This window comes from Nelumbo lutea, chromosome 3 (genome assembly GCF_056320005.1).
Source record: "Nelumbo lutea isolate HS-2025 chromosome 3, American lotus-T2T, whole genome shotgun sequence".
In the NCBI taxonomy this organism is placed as follows: Eukaryota; Viridiplantae; Streptophyta; class Magnoliopsida; order Proteales; family Nelumbonaceae; genus Nelumbo; species Nelumbo lutea.
Window position 1 is genome coordinate 75,389,240 of NC_142686.1, and position 20,899 is coordinate 75,410,138.

The 20,899-nt window shown below is 39.9% G+C and overlaps 1 protein-coding gene across 3 annotated transcripts in view; it reads right to left on the minus strand.

Moving 5' to 3' along the window:
• LOC148865505 (SIT4 phosphatase-associated family protein) overlaps positions 1-20,899 on the minus strand; it is a 72,134-nt gene that overhangs the window by 46,274 nt on the left and 4,961 nt on the right. Inside the window, exons 1-3 of one of the 3 annotated variants that reach the window (XM_088976131.1) lie at positions 18,471-18,576; positions 18,212-18,314; positions 9,197-9,300 (exon numbers count right to left, since the gene is read on the minus strand). In XM_088976131.1, the coding sequence (XP_088832257.1) occupies positions 9,197-9,300; positions 18,212-18,274 (167 nt within the window). In that variant the 5' untranslated portion in view covers positions 18,275-18,314; positions 18,471-18,576. Of the gene's footprint in view, positions 1-9,196; positions 9,301-18,211; positions 18,315-18,470; positions 18,577-20,899 lie in introns of those variants that run through there. The other 2 variants (XM_088976130.1, XM_088976132.1) reach the window with 2 other exon arrangements.

The following is a 20,899-nucleotide window of genomic DNA, read 5'->3' on the forward strand; positions in this document are numbered from 1 at the left end:
CCTCTTTTCATTGCCGTAATTGCCAAAATCCAATTGCCTCTTCCTTCCTTCAACCAGCCCACAACTTAGAATCTCCCTCTATGACGAGTTTCTCAATGCTCAAGTCTTTGGCCCTTTGTACACCTTCCAAAGCCACCAAAATCTCAGCCCGAATAGAGTCACCCTCACCTATTGAGATAGAGAAGAGAGAAATCACATTCCCATCCTCTTTCCTTAATACTCCCCCAAATATCCAAGGGCCCTGGGTTCCCCACACTACTCCCGTCAAAGTTCAACTTAATAAACCCACTAGAAGGGGCCTGAACGTTTACAAAAGAAACAGTAGGTGAAGTAGACGATGCAACTTCCTTCCAATTCCTTAACGAATCATCATTTTAGAAGTCATTAAACAGCTCCAAAGACTTAAGCCAACAAACCACTATGAATCATGTCCAAGATGGAATGTACCCCTTTCCTTATCAGCAAAAGTTCTCAAGTTCCTTTCTTCACAAATCGTCCAACATGCTGCAGTCCTTATACTTCTCCACATAATTCTTCCCCTTTGCACTGGCCACCTGAAAAAAGAAGCAGCAAACAGACTTTGCACATTCGACGGGGGAGCCCAACTACAACCAAACAATGAAAAGATCCATTCCCAAATACAATTGGCAAAATGGCAAGAGATTAATAAGTGATAGCCATTCTAACCATTAGCTTTGCACAGAACACACCAATGAGGAGATAAGCAACTTTTAGGCCATTTTTTCTGAAGCAAGTCACAAGTGTTGCTTCATTCCAAGAAAGCTTCCCATCAAAAACCCCCAACCCAAGGAGGAATAGGATTATACCATACTTCCTTAACAGAGAAAGCCAGCCCAAGAGAAGAGTAATGTTAAGGCTTTAAAAAGGGAGGCATGAGTGAATTGCCCAAAGGCCAAAAGAGACCAAATCCTACAATCAGGATTTGTGGGATCCAGGAAAACCCCATCAAGGATACCCTAAAGGGACAATGTGCTACTTAACCTTGAATCCCTTAAAGCCCCTCTTAAGCCCAAATTCCAACCAAATCCCGAGCCCTTCTTAATTTTAGAATGCCAAATCTCCCAACACAAATCTCTAAGTTTGGCTGGAACTGATGATACTGATCTGCTCCTGGCCTCTTTCACTACGAAAAGCTAATGATAAACTAGGAAAAGGGGAAAGTGTTTTAAAGAAAGAAGCACAAGAAAAAGACCCAAAGGCTTAAAGTAAACCAAACCCCACAGTCAAAAACAAAGGGATTCAGGATCATGTTATCTAGAGATTCGACCAGAAGAAGGGCCTCCAGGATTCCAACTTCTATAAGGCCCCTCCTCAACCCCAAATTGAAAACCCCAACAAAGAAGATTGTGGAGTCACTTTGGATTTAAAAGAAAACAAAGAAAATAAATGCAGAAAGACATCTTGAAATAGTCTATATCCCACACCAAAGGGCATCTCAAAACAAGGTCAAATATCAAGAAGCTATATTAGACATAGAACAAAAAAAGGGGAAGTAAGCATGAAATGGCTTTCCAAGGTGAAGCTAACATTACTTTTGAATATAAGCCAACATCCCAACAATTTGTAGTAGTCCATCGATACCAACCACCACATCATGCCAACGCTTGTTGGGTTCCAAAGGGAACCTCCAAAACTATTTTCCAAACAGTGAAGTGTTCCTCAAGAAATTCATCATTATCTTCTCTAGCCATTTGGTTGTCAAGGCAAGCATCCTAAAAACATAGAAGTAAACTACTGGAAGGTAGGGCCAAGGTAGATTAAGTCAATGTGATGCCCGCCCCCCCCCCCAAAAAAAACCTTGGAGAGACGTAATTTCGGTACAAGGTAGACATTTTATTATTGAACAAATCTACATTAAATTAAATAAATAAAAACAAAGGGAAAACCTGAACCCAAGGAAAGGAGCAAAATAGAGAGAAAAAACCTGATAACCCAAGGAAAGGAGCAATGAATTGTTTAGATTGGTTCACCCCATGTACGGGTGGGCAAATTTGGGTTTTTAGACATTAATTTTGGTACAAGCCAATGTCCATATTTAGGTTGACCCTTAACCTAACCCAACCCACCTAATTTACACCCTACTACTTTGTTAGAGAGAGCCAAAAGGGATTAAGAGATATTTAAGATAAAAATAAGGATTTAATGGGGAGGGATTTATTACAGAGTATATGAATTTTATGAGAGACAATAAATACTCATGAGGTTTTTAATGATTTAATATAAAAAGAAACACGCAAATGTTTGAGATAGCAGAAGAGGAGGAGGTACGTGTGAGCTCTGTGGTTAGAAGACCCTCACCTCCCCTCTTTCTTCTTTCTACTTTATATATATATATATATATGGTGTCTCAGATTTTTTCCAGGCATCAAGGGATCTTAGGCAAGGAAACCCAATTTCTCCTATGCTCTTTGTGTCGAGGTGCTGAATAAGGGAACATGTTGCTAGAAAGAGTGTGCAGTTGGGTTTGATTGAATGTTTGTGGGAAGAGATGGTCTATGTATTTCTCATCTGTAGTATCATTGTTTTAAAAGCACAAGGCGCAAAAAAGCCGTGGGGGTTAATTTGTGCTCGAGGAAGGCACAAGGCGAGGCATGCGCCTTTTTGAAACAAGGAGCAAAAATTTTAAAAAAATGCTAAAAAATCAAAAAATATTAAACATAATATTGATGAAAAATATAAACTTAAATTTTAAAATAAATGTTTTAAAAACCTATTATCTAAATATAAAATACATAAGCATAACATGTAAAGCATATTCAAATGAGAATTCAAAAATAAAATCAAACATATAAAACATTTTCAAGCATGTAAAACCCACAATCTCTTTTTTTCCTCAATTGCATTACTCCAAGTAGCTAATGTGATGTAAAACATATTACATTTTTTTTTATGAATAATAATAAGTTTATTGATTCGTAAGCAAATTAGAGTGAGTTCATACATCATCCCAACGAGAGGCGCGAGCTAGCCCCTCCTTGAAACTATTACATTCCTGACTCTACAGGAATGTAAAACATATTACATTCCTGACTCTACAAGCCGCCTTTGTGCCACGCCCAAACAGGTCCATGTTAGGGCCTTAAATTCTTAGTTCTCACACAAAAAATAATTATTTTTTAATTTTAATTGTTTAAGAAGATATTTTATTAGGATAAATGAATGAACAACATTACCAAAAAAACAAAAAAGCTCTAGGCGTGCGCCTTTTGAAAGGGCTGCACCTAGGACCTAGGCGAGGCACCTACCCTAAAATGCACCATGCCTGTGCGCCTAAACACGCTTTTTAAATCACTGTGCATTATGCAGATGATATTTTGATTTTTCTGGTTTCATCAGTGGAGCAGGTATTGAATTTGAGAGCAATTTTGGCAAACTTTGAACTGTTAACAGGTCTGAAAGTCAACCTCTCAAAAGTGTGTTGATAGGAGTTGGGGAAATTAGAAGGGAAATTTTGTTGGAATGTGTTGAGGCTTTTGAATGCATAATTGGGGAATTCCCACTCTCTTATTTGGGTATGCTGGTTGGGGGAAACTCAGCTTCAGGTTCACTATGGAAACCAATAGTTAAGAGAATTGAAAAAGGGTTGGATGGGTGGAAAGCAAAATATCCTTCCTTGGGGGAGGGGGGAATAACATTAATTAAGAGTATTTTATCAAGTTTACCAACAAATTACCTATCTTTACTAGGGTGCCATATTTCTTATGGGAAGGTACAGAAGGGTGGGGGAGAGGGAAAGAAGTTTCATTTTGTCAAATGGGGAAAGGTGAGTAGGCCAAAGGAAAGGGGAAGGATGGATTCTTAGAGGGGTGAAGGTTTTCAAAAAGACATTATAGGGAAGTGGCTGTGGAGATTTGGATTCGGGAGAGAGGAAAATTCATCATGGAGGAGAGCAGTGGTGGAGATGGAGCAAAAATCAGGTTTTGGGAAGATGATTGGTCATTGGTGTGAGGTTGAAAAGTTGAGTGAGTTGTGCCCAAAGCTGTATAGGCTGGCCAAGGCTGAACAATTGGTTTGGTGTCCAAGATTTAGAAGGCCTTTATTGGATAAAGAAACTGAAGAATGCATTGCATTGTTGAAGAAATTGGAAGGGGTGAAAGTTTCGGCTCAGTCAAGGGATGAAGCCTTTGAATGGCTTGTAGCCATGGATAGCATCTTAACTATGGATCACTTGAAATTTAGGGGCCTCAATATGGCTAATATGTTCTTCCTATGCAAAGAACATGAGGAATTTGTTTGCCATCTGTTTATTTCTTGCAAAATAACCGGATTCATGAACTTATTAACAGCTCTGTTCAGGGTAAGAGACTTTCAGCCAAGGCTCCTTGCAGAGATTTTTTCATCATTGACAATGATAAGAAGAAGCAAGAAATCAAGGCTGATTTGGAGTTGTATTCCGTTCGCAATGTGCTGGCACATCCAGAAGGAAAGAGAAGAATTTTTGAAGACAAAGCTTGAAATTAGGATAGGATAGGAGCAGCTGTTAGCAAATCTATTGCAGATTGGGTCTAGTATTACAAGAATTTAGACAAATCACCAAAGATGACCTAGGGGATATGCTTGGGGAAGTTCTGGGGTTTCAAAACTGTAATCTGGATAATTTATTTGGGTTTGAAACTGGGACGATTTTGACATTTTAGTTTGTAAGCTGGTGTTGTCTTAACACCTGGTTAGGTTGCATTATTTTTTTCTTTTCTAATGAAACTTTAATTTTACTATCAAAAAATATCATTCATTAATTAAAAGTGGGGGGCGAGTTACCATTTTGGGGTCATTGGGGATTGGATTATTTTTTTTAAATCAATAAGATTGCCTGTTACCAATCAAAAATATGTTGATGTTCTATATAAGTCTACACATTAAACATGAAGATTATTGATAATTACTAGTGAAAGATGACTGTTCATTTCTATGGAACCTAGGGGGTATACCTTACGACTCAAGATTCTTATTTTTTTTTTTAAATGCCCTAGCAACTAAGTGACAAGGCAGCCCTTTGTCACTAGCATCACATTGCACCACGAAAACTATGATTGCAAGTTTACTTATCCTTGTAACATTTCTCCCTACCCTCCACCCATTGAACAGCCACAGTTATCTGCTTTCAATGTCAGTCTGCTCAAGACATCCAAAAACAAGGTAAAGAAGAAAATAAGATATGAATGGATGTTGTCATAGGCCCCATTTAGGCAAAAAGAAACCTTTAATAATCCTATTCACCAGAATTGAGTAATGGCATGTCCTCAAACACCACACAATCCACATAAATCCAACTCACCCCAACACCAAACCTCCCCAATACCTACATTAGAAATGATCAATCCATATTTTTCATAGGCTTTTCCACATCTAGGTAGCAAACTCAACCAATCCTCATCTTTCCATTTCCTTTAAGAATTCAGAATTCATTAGGAATCAAGCTTTGATCCAAAATTTGACTTCCTTGAACAAAAGCTCCTTGAAACTATGAAATCAATGACGGTGAAGCCTCCTTCAACCTAAGAGAAAGAGTTTAGCTATTATTTTATAGAGACTGGGATCCACCAAACTAATTCGTCTAAAATCCTTAGAATAATTGGAATCTGGCTTCTTAGGAATTAAGGCTGTAAGCAAGTAGAGTCAAGAGTGGAGACAGTCTATGTAGTTCTGAAAGTTGGACACGAAATGCCAACCATGAAAGGGTTTTGTGGTTAAGACAGTGGAGGAATAGTTACCAGAAAACTATGTCAATGGGAAAACTACCTGATAATGTCTAAAGCCCTAAAAGTGCTTGAAAAACTAAAGGTTGGTAAAGATCAAAAAAAGCCCCCAAAATAAAATTCAGGTTCCCTATTTATAGGGAAAGGCAATCTTTTTTTATCAACAAAGAAAGGACTTATTAACAAAAACAGGAAATATACAGAGAAGATTCCCAAAAGAAGGTGCAGGATGCAGCCTCAGAAGCAACTCAAATTACAATTGGGCCCAAAACATATGTTCCCCATGCACCCCTTGCTTGGCTAAGTACTCTGCTATCCCATTAGCTGACATCCTTAGCCAAAGGATCCTTACAGTCACATTATTTGTTAGCCATTTATATCTTTTCACAACTTCCGTACAATTCCAAATAACAGTCTGTATTGGATTTGTCAACCACCCAACTACCAGCTTAAAGACTCCCTCAATTACCAATCTGTCCACATGCAGCTGTCTTGCAAACTGCACCCCTTGCAGTACTTCTTGGAACTTGGCAAAGATGGAGTCCTCCAATCCAAACGAACCTGAAGATAAAGCAACAGAATGCCCTTGCACATCCCTGAAGACACCCCTATTACTGCTGGCCCTAGATTTCCAAGGCAACTGCCATCAAAGTTTAGTTTTATGAACCCTTCTTCAGGAGGATTCCAGGTTGGATTAGCCCTGGGAAAAAAGTTTTAAGGCTTTAACCCAAAGCACAGCTCTTCTAATGAGACATTCCCAAATAGCCTCCACCCTTCTTTTTTTTCTGAAGATAAAATAAAAATTTTAATAAATAAAAAAAAAGCAATTACAAAGGAAGGTGATAAGCGATCACCCAAGAGGAAGCAAAAATACCAAGCAAAGAAACCCCAAGCCCGCCAAACCAGTCCAAACAAGAATCCTTGTCCGGCACTCCGGCCAAGAACTCAGACACAGCTATTCTATGGATTTCCCATGGCAACATCTAAGGGGTCCCTCCACTCAAAGGCATCCAAATCGAATATCTCTTAAAATATGGCCTATAGAGAAGAGATATACAAAGTTATTGATCTCTCCCCCTATCTTATGCTACTGGTCCTTCCTTGGCTAATATACCCAAGCTGTATTCGAAGTTTGAGAGTAGGTAGCATCAATGATATAAAAGGTGCACCTAGGTGCACAGGCGAGGCGCATTTTAGGGTATGCACATTGCCTAGATCCCAGGCACAGTACTTTCAAAAGCCATGCGCCTGGTGCACCTTGTGCTTCAGCTCAGGCACATGCCTTTTGAAAATGTGTGCCTGGTCCAAAAACTCCATGTATGCTAATGTTGCTTATTCATTAATCCTAATAAAAGATGCTTAGAGTAATAAAACCTTTTTTATGGGATTAAGAATTTAAGACCCTGATATGGACTTGTTTGGGCTTGCTTCAATGGGTTTGGTACAAAGGCAGCTCATAGAATCAGCAATGCATAATGTTTAACATCACATCAGCTATTTGAAGTAATGCAATTGGGAAAAAATAAAGAGATTCAGTGTTAACATGCTTGAATATGTTTTATATGTTATGCTTGATTTTATTTTTAAATTTTCATTTTAAATATGTATTACATGTTATGTTTATGTATTTTAGTTTGAGATAACAGGTTTTCTAAAACAATTATTTTAAAATTTAAGCACATATTTTTTTAATTAATATTGTCTAATATTTTTAATATCTTGCATTTTTTAAGTTTTTTCTCATTTTTAGCATTTTTTGCATTTTTGCACCTTGCTTCAAAAAGGTGCGACCCTTGGCCACAAAATGCCCCTTGTGCTTTTAAAACACTAGGTAGCATTAACCTTATCTAAGATATCTTTAGCTATGGACGCATGTAATTGTGATGTAAGGCTACATGAAGCAAATCAGCTATGACATAAGTAACCAATAGATTTTCTAGCTCCCATTGGGAATATGACAGATCACCTACCTGGCGTCCCACCTCTTTCCCAATAAGATACCCCAACTTACCCCAGCCTCCAATAGACAGCTTGATCAAATATGCCACACCAGAAATTACTACCATTCAACTTCACAGTTATTATTTGAACTGTGGAACTGTCATCAATTTCACATAACTGCTATTTATAGATACAACTTTGGAGGCAGCCATTTCCAGAAACAAAATGGGCCATACAATAGAGTAAAGCACAGAGCAAAGTATGCTTCACAAAACACCTATTTGACCTCCAACAATAGTCACAGCACACAGAAGAAAATATAGAGACCAACTGGTGTCAGAAATAAATCCCCCAAAAAAGGAACAAATAGGGTTGGCATGAGACCACTTACTGCTCTCTCCTAAAAAATCACAGGTATCAGACTATAGCAGCCAAATACATCTAAAACTGACACATCATCAACCAAACCAGAAAACCCTTACTGTATTTTCTGTGATTTTTCCCTTGTAAAATGCATAAAAATAATATTGCATCAAATCACCCCAAAGCTTACACCAAAAATCTTCTAAAATCAAGCTCGACCAGCAATGACCTTCATCTTCTTAGGTCACCCAACAATTGATAATTTCTGGTCCTCCAACAATTTAGAAGAAACGAAACAGCTTAATTGATTTGATTTATACGAATAAAAACAACAGAGAAAATACATCCGCTAGGAAGAGAAATTAATAAATTAACAAACTTGGGATGTTAGATTTATGGTCAACCAAGTATGTAGAATAATTAAAAAAAATACACATCATTTAACTTTTTTATCAGCAACAAAAATACACATCATTTAACCAAGAATCAAAGGAGACATACGAAGGTTCTTCTTGACCCTTGTTGTGTTGAATTCTCCTAAAACACCAAGAGAAACAAAGGGTCTATTTGATTCACAGCCAGAATTAGAATTGGAACTGAAATCAGAATGGCCTATTCCTCCCGCTTGTTTGGCTCAGACGGGAATTGGAATCAGCAGGAATGGACTCTCATTCCCAAGGGAGGGGGAGGGAATGCCTATTCCCTCAAATGGGTGAATGTCATTCCAACAGGAATGGGAATGGTATTCCAATCCACCCAACCAAATGGTTGGAATCAGAATGGACCAATCTGATTCCAATTACAGACGTCTACTCCCGCTAACCAAACAGATCCTAAGAACTTGATTTGCCCTAATGGCCTTTCTTTTTACTACTTTTTTTTTTATAAATAATCATTGTTTCTTAAGGTTTACACCTCACAGCTTGAAGCTTGAGTTGTATGCCTCTTTCTGACAAGCGCCTACACCTCACATCAAAGTTATGAAGCTTAAGCATTGAGGCAAAATCTGTGCACTTCACCAGTCACTTCAAGTTGTAAGCCTCAAGCCACCAGGCTTAAGCCTTGCAAAACCATGTATGAACCAGATCAATTACATCTAACACAGTAATGTATCAATTTGCCTCAAATGACTAGCCATCAGAAAATATAAATAAAGGGGATATTGAGAACATTACAAATTGATAAGCCGTCCATTGAGAGCTTTGCATTCTTGAATTATTTCATCTTCATCAAGAAGCTCCTCCAATGTAAAGTTTTCTTTATCCAAAATTGTCTCCACCTAAGATACACACAAACAATACGAGCAAATATGAGTAAAGATACAAGAATGCAAGGTAAAAAAAAAAACAAATTAATTCCAATTCCTCCTATTCTTTTTTTTTTTGTCGAATAAAGAAGAAATTTTATTAAAATAAAAATCTGGAGGAAGTTAACTTTTAGGATTTGGTCTTCATCAATTTTATCTTTTTTTTGAGTTACTTTCTAGTTTATATTTGTTGTTCCAATGGATTTGAATAGTCCACAAAAGCTAATGTTGTTAAAAGATTCCATTTTTTGGTAATTAAGAAGAGTTTTATTAAAGAAGTGAGGGTAAAGGCCCCAATACAAAAAGAAAGAAATATGCTCAGCCATTACAACAAGCAATAGACCCATCTAACAATAAAAAATAATAGACACCACCCCTTAAAGAAATTGAAATATCATATACATTTTTTACAATTGAATGAGCTTTAGTAATAACCAAAGAGAAGAGAGTACAAACTTCCCAAGGAGAGGCACGAGATGCGACCTCTTCACATTAGTTCATTACAGCTTTCCTAAAACAAGTTACAAGGTAGCATAAAAAAGATCTTCCCTGCAAACCCCTTGTTGTCCAAGGAATCAACCATAGGATTTGCCGACTTGCTTACCAGTTTAACATCAATTCTCATATTACTAGTTAACCACTTCACTTTTTTGAGGTGGTCTCTGTAGCCCCAAATGACACCATCCAGGTTTAAAAGCCACCCTATTACCACCTGAGAATCCCCTTTAATCAGAAGATGTACCACTCCAAGCTGGTTTGCAATCTGGATCCCTTGTACAGCAGCTAGTATTTCTTCCCTTGTAGAATCTCCCACTCCCACCAGTCCTGAGAATAAGGAACTAATGTTTTTTTTTTATAATTGAAATAATTTATTAATCGGCAATAGACAAGAGTACAAAGTCCCCAAGGAGATGCACGAGATGCAACCTCTCTGGGCTAGTTAAGTACAGATTTCCAAATTAATAACATCTTACATAGAAGCACAAAAAAGATCCTCCCAAGAAACCCCCTGTTTGGCTAAAGCATCAGCCAAAGAATTAGCAGACCTACTAACCCACCTCAACTCTCATATTGCTGGTTAACCACTTTACTTTTTTGATGAGATCTTTTTAGCCCCAAATGGCGGTATCCAAGTTTAGGAGCCACCTTGTTACCACCTGAGAGTCCCCTTCAACTAGGAGATGCTCCACCCCAAGCTGGTTGGCAATCTGAATTCCTTGTACTGCAGCAAGGATTTCTGCCCTTGTGAATCTCCCACTCCCACCGGTCCTGAGAATAGGGAAATTATGTTGCTGTCCTTATTTCTCGGGATACCCCCTATACCTGAAGGCCCGGGGTTGCCTTGGCTGCTTCCATCAAAGTTCAGCTTGATGACACCTTCCAAAGGCGAAATCCATTCTGACAGAATTCTATCCTTCTTTGTTGAAGTGTTAGCTATTACTAGCCAATTCCTCCACAAGTCATCAAAGGAGAAGTCATCAAAGATATCCACAATTTTCAGCCAATGGATTGGTCTTGTTAGGATACAATCCTTCATTTCATCTAACCCTCTTTCCTTCTCTAAGAAAATTCTTGCATTCTGTTCCTCCCAAAGAGTCCACAGAGTGTCTGGCCCATATAGTTGTAGCAAAGGAACAGGAGATCAACAAATGGAAACAGTCCTCATTCTTGGCCTTACACAAGGAACACCAATTTGGGGAAAGACAAAGCGAGGGTCTCTTTTTCTGTAAGTTTTCCAAAGTATTGATTTTCCCATAGAAGACTTTCCAACAGAATACAGCAATTTGGGGGGAATACGTCGCGTCCAAACTTCTTTGACAAGGAATCCTTGGGAAATGGGGTTAGAACTGAGGGATTTTATAAAAGAAGAGCAAGTAAAAGTACCTTTTGGATGAGGAGTCCAAACCCTTTGATCAGAAGAAGTGGGGTCCAAGCAAACGAATTCTAGTAAATGAATTAGCTCAATAACACAACTCGACTCACCATCCCTTAACCCTCTACGAAACCCAAAGTCCCAGTTTAAAGATAAGGGGTTTAATGGGCTCGAGACTAAAGTTGCAATTGGCTCATGTTTGTGAAGGGAAATGGAATAGAGCGAAGGGAAAACAATCTTTGAGGGGTTGAGTACCCACCCAAATATCCTCCTATAACAGAATAGCATTACCAAAACAAGCATCATACCTGATGAATCTGAGGAAGCGAGGGAGAATACCATATATAGCCTTCCAAGGTGTAGTAAGATAGTTCGGCGAGATATCCCGAAATCCCAACTATTTCCTGTACAACCATGAATGCTTGCCACCACCTCATTCCATAATCTCTCTCCCTTTCTCGGGGCCATCTCCATAGCCACTTCCCTAGAAGGGCTGCATTCTTCAGCACTATGTTCCCTATCCCTAAACCCCCTTCTTCCTTTGGTTTGTTAACTATCTCCCATATGATCAAGTAATCCTTTTTCACCTCTCCTAGTTCCCATAGAAAGTCCCTCATTCTCTTCTCCATTTTCTTAGCCTCCCTTGGAGGAATCCTGAACACTGAAAACAAGTAGGTTGGAAGGTTGGCAAGTGTAGCCTTAATTAAAGTCAGCCTACCCCCTATTGAAATGTAATTCTTTTTCCAAACCGCCAAGCACTTATCAAATTTCTCCACAATAGGGGCCCAAAAACTACTTTCTTTAGGACTGGCTCCTAAGGGTAGCCCTAAGTAAGTCAAAAGCCAAGACGAAATATTGCAAACTAAGCATTCTTCAATGGATTCAATCTCCCTATTCTCCAAGTTTACTCCAGCCACACAACTTTTATCAAAATTTACCTTCAAGTTGGATACCCTCTCAAAAATACTTATTAAAATCTTAAGGTTCTCCACTTTGAGCAACTCATTCCCTTCACAGAAAATAACAATATCATCAGCAAACTGAAGGTGAGTTACTGGAATGCCTCTGCTCCCTATTCTCCATCCCTTTATTTGGCCCTCCTCATCTGCTTTGGAGATCATCCTACTAAAGACATCAGCAACAAGTGTAAAGAGGAAAGGGGAGAGTGGATCCCCTTGTCTTAAGCCTCTATTGGCTGAAAAAAAGTCCTTAACCACCCCATTCACCAACACTGAATAACGACAAGAGTTTAAGCATCCTCTTATCCAATTACACCATTTATCCCCAAATCCACGTCTTCTCGACATCTCTAACAAGAAATTCCAATCCACTAAGTCATAGGCTTTCTCCAAGTCCAGTTTGCAAACAAATCCTTTCCTGCCCGATCTCCTTATCTCTTCCACATTCTCGTTTGCAATAAGGATCTGATCTGTAATTTGGCTATCTTGTATAAAGGCTCCTTGTGCTTGGCTAACGAGAGAGGGGAGAACTACTTTGATCCTCCTAGAGAGCACTTTTGCCAAAATCTTATAGATGCTTGTCACCAAGCTAATTGGCCGAAAATCTTTGGGGTGTCTGGCATCATTCTTTTTGGGAATTAAGGCTATAAAGGTGGCATTGATTCCAGGACTCACAAAATGTTTATCCTCAAATTCTCTAAATACTCCAATTAAGTCTTCTTTGACTATGTCCCAACAGTCCTGATAAAATGCCATTGTAAATCCGTCAAGACCCGGTGCCTTAGCCCTATCCATAGAAACAACAGCTTGTTTAATTTTCTCTTCCTCAATCACTCTTTCCAGCCATCCCTTATCTGTTTGGTTCAAAGTTGGCCAATTCTCCTCCCCTACTATTAACCGATTCTCTAAGGGTCTTTGAAAGATGGATTTGAAGTGATCCACAATCCTACTAGCAATCTCCTCTTGAAAGGTTATCTCCACACCATCGACCTCAAGCTTTGGTATCAAATTTTTCCTCCTTCTCCCATTAGCCAAAGCATGATAGAATTTGGTATTCCCATCCCCTTCCTTGATCCACTTATGTCTGGATTTTTGTCTCCAAGAGATCTCCTCCCTCAACAAAGTCTCCTCTAACTCCTTTTTTAGCTTCCTCCTCATTTCTCTATCTTGCTCATCCATCATCCCTTGGGATTCTTTTGCATCTAACTCCTCAACCTGAACCAATAACCTAGCTTTTACCTCCTCCACTCTTCCAAATTGAACCTTGTTCCATTCTTTTATTTTGCCTCTTAACCTTTTTAATTTTTTGTGGAATCTAACCCCATCCCATTTCACTTCTCTCATCTCTTCACTCCGCCATTCCTTAACCTTAGGCAAGAAGTCTGGGTGTATCAACCACATATTTTCAAACCTTAATGGTCTAGGTCCATTACCAAGAGGTTCTTGTCCTACATCTATAGGGTAGTGATCAGAGGTTATCGTAGGTAGGGCCTTAGCCACCAAACCTCTCTAGTGGCTCTCCCAACCCTCATTAAATAGGAATCTGTCAAGCTTTGAGCAGGTTGGGTTTTCTTGGAAATTGGACCAAGTGTAGGTAGCCTGTAGTAAAGGAAGTTCCCGTAACTCACAGGAATTTATGAAGTCATTGAACTTCCTCATACTAGTTGTAATGGCCTGTCTATGATTATTTGACTCATTTGTGAATCTTATTGCATTAAAATCACCCCCCCCCAAACACCAAGGACCTTCCCACAAACCTTGAATTCCATGAAGCTCCCCCCATAACTCATTCCTTTCTTTGTGATTATTTGGACCATACACATTTGTTAGCACCCAAGTAAATCCATCTTCCACCACTCTGAATTTTAGGGATACAGTGAAGTTTCCTATTAGCTCCTCTACTAGTTCTCCGAAGTCCTCCTTCCACAAAGTTACTATTCCCCCCAAGGCTCCCCACGACAGAGCTTAGCACCATCTTACCCCTCTTATTTTCCAGATCTCCCTGACCCACCTTCTATCCAGTTCAGCTAATTTTGTCTCCTGCAACATCACAACATCAGGTTTTTCACTCCTAAGTATATCCTTAATCGATCTCCTTTTTCTGGCACTACCCAAACCCCTTACATTCCAGCTTATTATCTTCATTACCTCTCAAGAATTTAGCCCTCTGATATAGTGTTCCTTCTTTTAGAACCCTTCTTTCTTTCCTCTCTGCCACTGAACTCGATATCCCCTTCAATGTCCATTATTAGTCTCTCTACTTCGGACTTTTTCTTCTTTTTTCTACCCTTATTTCCCACTGACTTCCTATTCTGCCCTTTATTTCCTAATTCCTGTCCCAATCTATTGGTTCTTGCCTCTAATTCAGGGTTTTTTGGAGCCACCTCTATCATTTCCTCCTGTTTATATTCCTCCAGCAGGGCACAAATCTGCTCCTAAATCCATTCTAACTCCTCTTTTTTCCTTCTAACAACCCAACTCCCTTCTCTGATAGGACTCCATCATAATCAATCGCCACTTCCCTGCTACCAGTTGGTCGGTCCGGTCGGGATTTCAGGACATCTATTACAGGCAGAGAACCCGAGTTAGTATTTAAAACCAAATGGGCAGGCTTACCTGGAATTAGCATAGATGGTTGCATGTGGATCGACTGCTGGGTATCAATTCTTGGAGTCAGGACTAGGCCCTTCCCCTTTTCCGGACTTAGCAGTGGAAGCGGACTAGGTATAACCAATACTTCCTCACCCTCTACAGTCATAGAAACTTCACTTCTCTTTCCCTTTGCGTGAATCCTTAGGTAAGGCTCCAGGTTTGATTCCTATCTCTCTGGCCTGATGTCCTGACTAGGCTGCACATATGGGATGGACTCGTTTATTGGACGGGATGCACTCTGCCTTACCTCTTTCAGTGTTCCCAACTCCACCTGTCTTTTGTATAGCATACCCTGTTAGGGAAAGATCTGTTCTCCGCTGCTAAGGCTCACTCTTCTTTGCATTTTGATAAACCAAAATCTTGCGAATTCGTCTCCTCTAGGAATAACAGTTCAGTGTTTAGGCTACCCTCTTCTAGTATATCTCCTGGCTTTTGGAGGTCAATACTTCCAAAGCTAATGGTTTCTTCCAAATCCGAATCGGAATCAGAAAGTTCTTCATCGTCTGTCAATCTTTCCGAATCAGAGTCGAAAACCTCACTGCTCTTCACACTTCTGGGGTTACGGCGATCATGTTCCTTATGCGGCATCTTCTTCGAGGGTCTCCACTGTAACGAGTTGGAGACCTTCGCTGAACTGTTCGAACGAGAGAAAGAGCTTGAGGAAGACGATGGTAGACGGATTTTACCATCTACATGAGGAGTCAACCTTGTCACGTGCTCCATTAAGTTGTCACGCACCCCCCCCCCCTCACTCTTAGGTCTTTTAAGCATAGCCCACTTAACTTTTCGGGCCTACTGGGCCCAAATTACAATTTAGAGATGGGCCTGCTGGTTGGACTCCCATGCATATTCCTAAGGCTACCAATACCTCTGCCCTTCCTTCATTTGAATCATTCAAAATATTTTGGCGCCACAAGCAGCTACCTGAGCAAAGGTTCTATTGGTTGTCAAACCTTTACCTTGTGTCACACGTCTCCTAATATTCTCCTGACCCAAATCTTTTGGACTGCCTAAAGGTAGAGTTTCCATTTCAGTGAAGCTTCCTTGTCTCTTGTTTCCAACCAACTTCAAGCTGCCACGTAACTCCATTTCCTCCACCTTTTCGTCTTCCTCCTGCCTTGCCTCTCTCCAAAGGTTAGCTTCAATGGAGGGCACTAACCAAACTGGTAAGAACAGTTCATCCACAATTATGGTCACCTTCCTCGGTATATCTTCTGGTTTTACTCCACCCAGTAGAATGGCTGCACTTCGTAGATCTTCCCAGAAGACACCATCAAGGCGAGCTCCACACAGCAAAGCAATTGAGTTTGCAGTTTCTTGATTCCAAAGATGGAATGGTAGCCCAACCACTCGGACAGTAACATTATCTTCCATTAAGAGCACTTTTGAGTTTGAAGAAAAATACCATTTATAGACTGAAAAGGTCCCCAGAACATCTTGAATAAGGAACTAATGTTACTGTCCTTGTTCTTCAGCACACACCCTATACCGAAAGGCCCAAGGTAACTTTAACTGCTACCATCAAAGTTCAATCTAATGCACCTTCTGGTAGAGGCCCCCACTCTATCACACTACTATTCTTCCTAGCGGAGGTATTATCATTGCTAACCAATTCCTCCAAATATCATCAAAAGAGAAATCAGCAAACATGACCAAGGTCTTCAGCCAATGGATTGCTCTTGTTAAGATATAATCCTTCACTTCATCAAAGCTTCTTTCCTTTTCTAGGAAGATTCTAGCATTCCTGTCCTCCCAAACAGTCCATAAGATAGCTGTCCTGATACATTTCCACATAAATTTACCTCTTTTTATGTGCCACCCGAGAGTAGATGGATTAAACAGCATACTTACATTAGACAGCAAAATCCACATACAACCAACTAAACTATGGCTGCAACTCAATAAAGCTGCAGCAAAGGAGCAGGATATCAGTAAATGGAAGCAGTCCTCATTCTGGGCCTTACACAGGGAGCACCAGTTTGGGGAAGGACAAAGAAGAGTGTTGATTTTCCCATAGCAAACTTCCCAACAGAACACAACAATTTTGGGGGGAATAGGTCTTCCCAAATTTCTTTAACCGGGAACACTCGGGAGTTAGGGTTGGTAATACTATATACCTTTTTTGATAGCATGCATTATTCAAAATTCTTGGGTTGTTCAGTGTGGAAGGGAATTGAGAGGGATTTCTCAGGTTTATCGAAGGAATTAAGATTAAGGTGGGGGAAGGAGAACACGTTTTTGGTTAGATCCCTGGTGCAGTGAGGTTGCTTTGATGGAAGAACAGAGATGTTTTGGTTGCTGAGTAGGTTGACTGGATTGGAAGGGAGGGAGTTTGGGGCCCAACTTTCAGGCAACAACTTAATGATTGGGAGATTTCAGATCTGATAGGTCTACTACAGTGACTCCAAAGCCACCAGCTTTCCCTGGAGAGGCAAGATGAAAGAGTGTGGAGATGGTCCAGAGATGGTAAATTCTCTGTCAAATCACTTTATAATAACCCAGCTCCTTCCTTCTCTCAGGGTTTCCCTTGGAAGGAGGTGTGGCTTTCACACACCCCATCTAAGATAATTTCCTTATGTGGTCTGCTGTAAAAGGCAAATGCCTTTGGAAGGTTCAGTTAGAGAGGAAGGGGTTGTTGCAGGATTCTCTGGTTTGTGTTATGTGTGGACAAGAAGAAGAATCAATTGATCATCTTCTTGTACACTGCAAAGTAATCAGTTTCTTATTTACTCATTTTTGTGGGCTGTTGAATGTTAGCTGGTGTCATCCAAGGAGTTTGTGGGAGCTATTGCAGTCCTGGAGCACAGTTCCCCTTTCGCAGGCAATGGCATCTATACATTCCTAGTTATCAGCTCAAGATCTTTTCAGCAGAATCCACCATAATCAGTTTTTTTTATCACAGTAATCTTTTGGCTAGCCAGAGAGGTTGTCAGAAATTCCTAGCTTTCAAATTTAGTCTTTCGTCCTTGGAAGTGTACATTGAAGATTTCCATTGAGATTTGATGTATAGTTTCTGGCTGTACATGTTGCATATATGTTCACATTGTACTCTGATTTTACAGTATCCTGGTAATACAATAATACCTTACTTTTTCTCAAAATAAAATCTTTAATCCGATCATTCTTGATAGTTAAAAGTGTATCTAACGATTAGAGCTGATGAAAGAATCAATCTTTAAATAGACCCAACCATGGTCATCTCTTCCCTCCAAAGATTCTACTGTTTCTCTCTTTCAAAAACATCAACAAATGGCAGGAATTAAATTCCACAAGTTGTTCCTCTCTTTTACAGAAACCTCTTGCTGGCCATGAATCCACCAGGCCCACAAGATTACCAGGAATGACCCATTGATCTTCAAATAGCCTTAACAAAGCTCCACCACACACATCAAAAACTTACAGTGAATAGAGGGTGCTGAACAGTCTCCAGCGATGACTCACACAGCACACATTCATTTGCCATGCCCTTGCAATCAGACCGTCAGTAGTCAAGTTCAAGTAAGCTGTCCAAATGGGAAAAAGAAAACACCTTGGTAGGAATTTGAGAAGACCAAAACCACTGCCAAGTAAAGGAACCATTCACACTTGCACAAAAGCTTTAAAGAAGGATTTAACCATGAAAGATCAAAGACACAAAATCCAAATCCTTTTGTCATCACCTCCAGCAACAACCTTGTTGTCCTTAATCTAGTTATGCAAAGACAACAAGGTATCAGCTTCCCAACTGGAGACACAGATTCAATTAGAGTTGAGATGCAAGCTGTCCTACAAGGCCCACAGATTTGCATAAAATTAAATCTTTTTTTTTGAAGAGTAAAAAGAAATTTTTCATTAAAAAAGAAGCTTAATACAATCATCAGAGGGTGATGAGGCAGCACCTGGATCAACAAAATCCAAAACAACAGAAGAGCATCCTCAAAAAGATAGAGATGGAAATATTACATAGACCTCAAGAGAAAATGATTACATCTCCACAAAGCATGCTAAATCACCAGCACTACTCCCTTTTCTCCTAGCTGACTGGAAGTAACCTCCTCGGCCTTCTTTTCTTTAGCAATTCCACCCCCATTTCCTCTTGCTCTCTAACCCAGCAGTTGGCTTTAGAATTTCCTTGGATACCTCGATCAATTGAGTCACCACCCCTGCTGAACCTTGGGACTTGGTAATTGGTATATATGTTCTCCCCCTCCTTTGAACCTTTGAGTTTTAAAACTTTTTTCTTATGAACTCTCTTGTATTTGTTTGTTGGACCATCCCCGAACAGGCGTTCTTTCAGTCTAGAAAAATTAATATTTGCAACCTAGGCAATCTTCAATGCCTCCTCCCCCACATAACTATCAGGATTCACAAACTTCCTTTTCCTACCCAAATCAATGCCTAGTCTTCCCACAACCACTTCAAAATTTGGGAGTCCCACGCTGCTTCCTTGCAGGCCACACTCTCCATCTCTGTTATCACCCTTAAGACCAGAACCATCTCCCAATCTTCTCCCTTCAACCCTTTCACGAAGTCCCTACAGCCCCTCTTTCTTTAACACTCCCTTCCTCCTTCACCCCTTCCACCACTATTTCTCCCATACCTGCGACCTCTTTCTCCCTCCCTTCTTCTAGCCTTACAACAGCTTGAGAAGACGGAGCACTCCTCCCCCTTGAGAAGAATCCTCTTGAATCTCAACCTAAAAGGAGCAAAAGCTTAAGACGCAACCTAACTGTCGATTGAGCTCCGCTGCGGTCATCTCATTTTTCCCAACGCAAAGCACATTTGAAAAACTTACACCAGCCTGCACCTCGTAACAGACCTTCGATCTTATTCCAACCCATCTCGGTTGTGAATCGTCCTCAAGAACACTTCCTTCTTTCCAGTACTGTCAAACCTAGCAACCTTCAAGACCCAGTCCTCGTTCTTCCTTCTTCGAGCTTTAGGTGAGTCTCTCCTCTCCACATGTCCCACTATTGCCTCCCCCTCGTGAAATTACTTCCATACCCCTTTTTCTTTTCTCCCCATTATCTTCAACCTTCGACAAACCTTTCGTCTTTCCCTGCTTCTCAGACCCTTGCACCTCCAACCTCCTCTACTTCTTCCCAGATTTCTCCTCTTCAATCATACCTTAGCCCTAAAGAAAGCATGTTCCTCTTTTTTTATCAATAACTCAGGAAATCAATTTGATTAATATTAGAGAAACAGTACAACCAGAAGTTGTGAAGGAAACAAAGAGGACACCAAATGTCCAAACCCCCCAAAAATTACATATAGGCCCAAAACATTGATTGCCTTTGTACCCCTTGTTTAGCCAAACTGTCTGCCAAAGTCCACTCTGCATCCCTTCTGCTGTGGAACATAAATAAGAACAAACCTCCATTCAGTTTTCTGATACACCGAAGTCTGTTCTTCCCCCATTCAAATCCCGCACAAACTTCCACTTTTTCTTCTTCCAGATCCAGGCCAATAAACCTTCCAACTATACTCGTGTTAAGGACCTTCAGCCTCTCCACCATCTTCCTTGACTGACTCGCCTCAATCTGCACCACCTTCAGCCTCTCCACCTTCTCACCTCACAAGCTCTCATATCTACAGCTCCTTCATCTGAATAATATAAAGGTGGAAGGAAGCACCAAAATTTTGATAGGAACATGGCAGCACAACCATACTTCAAGACAAGCTAAACAGATGGATAGAAAGTTGAGAGTGACATGGTCATGGACACATATAATAGCAAACAGTGTCAGTGATTCACTTGCAACTTGCAGGACAAGAGGTGAATGGGGATAAATTGTATTGGGGGACAACAACGTAATTATTTCTCCATGACCAAAACAAAAGGGCGGGTAGCATTTCTTAGACTAACTAATTAACTCTATACACTTCATAAATAACATTCTTTTGCCACATTTAATAAAGTTCATGCTGTAAGAGTTGGGGTGACCTCTTGTCACTAAATCATTGTATTTTCTGCCTGATTGAATGAATTTTTTTCTTTATTGATCTTCAAAACAAAAGTTCATGTTACCAATCAAAAAAGTTGATTGTATTATGTTGTTATCTTTTTCTTTAAACTTTTTTTTCTATTTACCATTAAAAAAAGCTATAC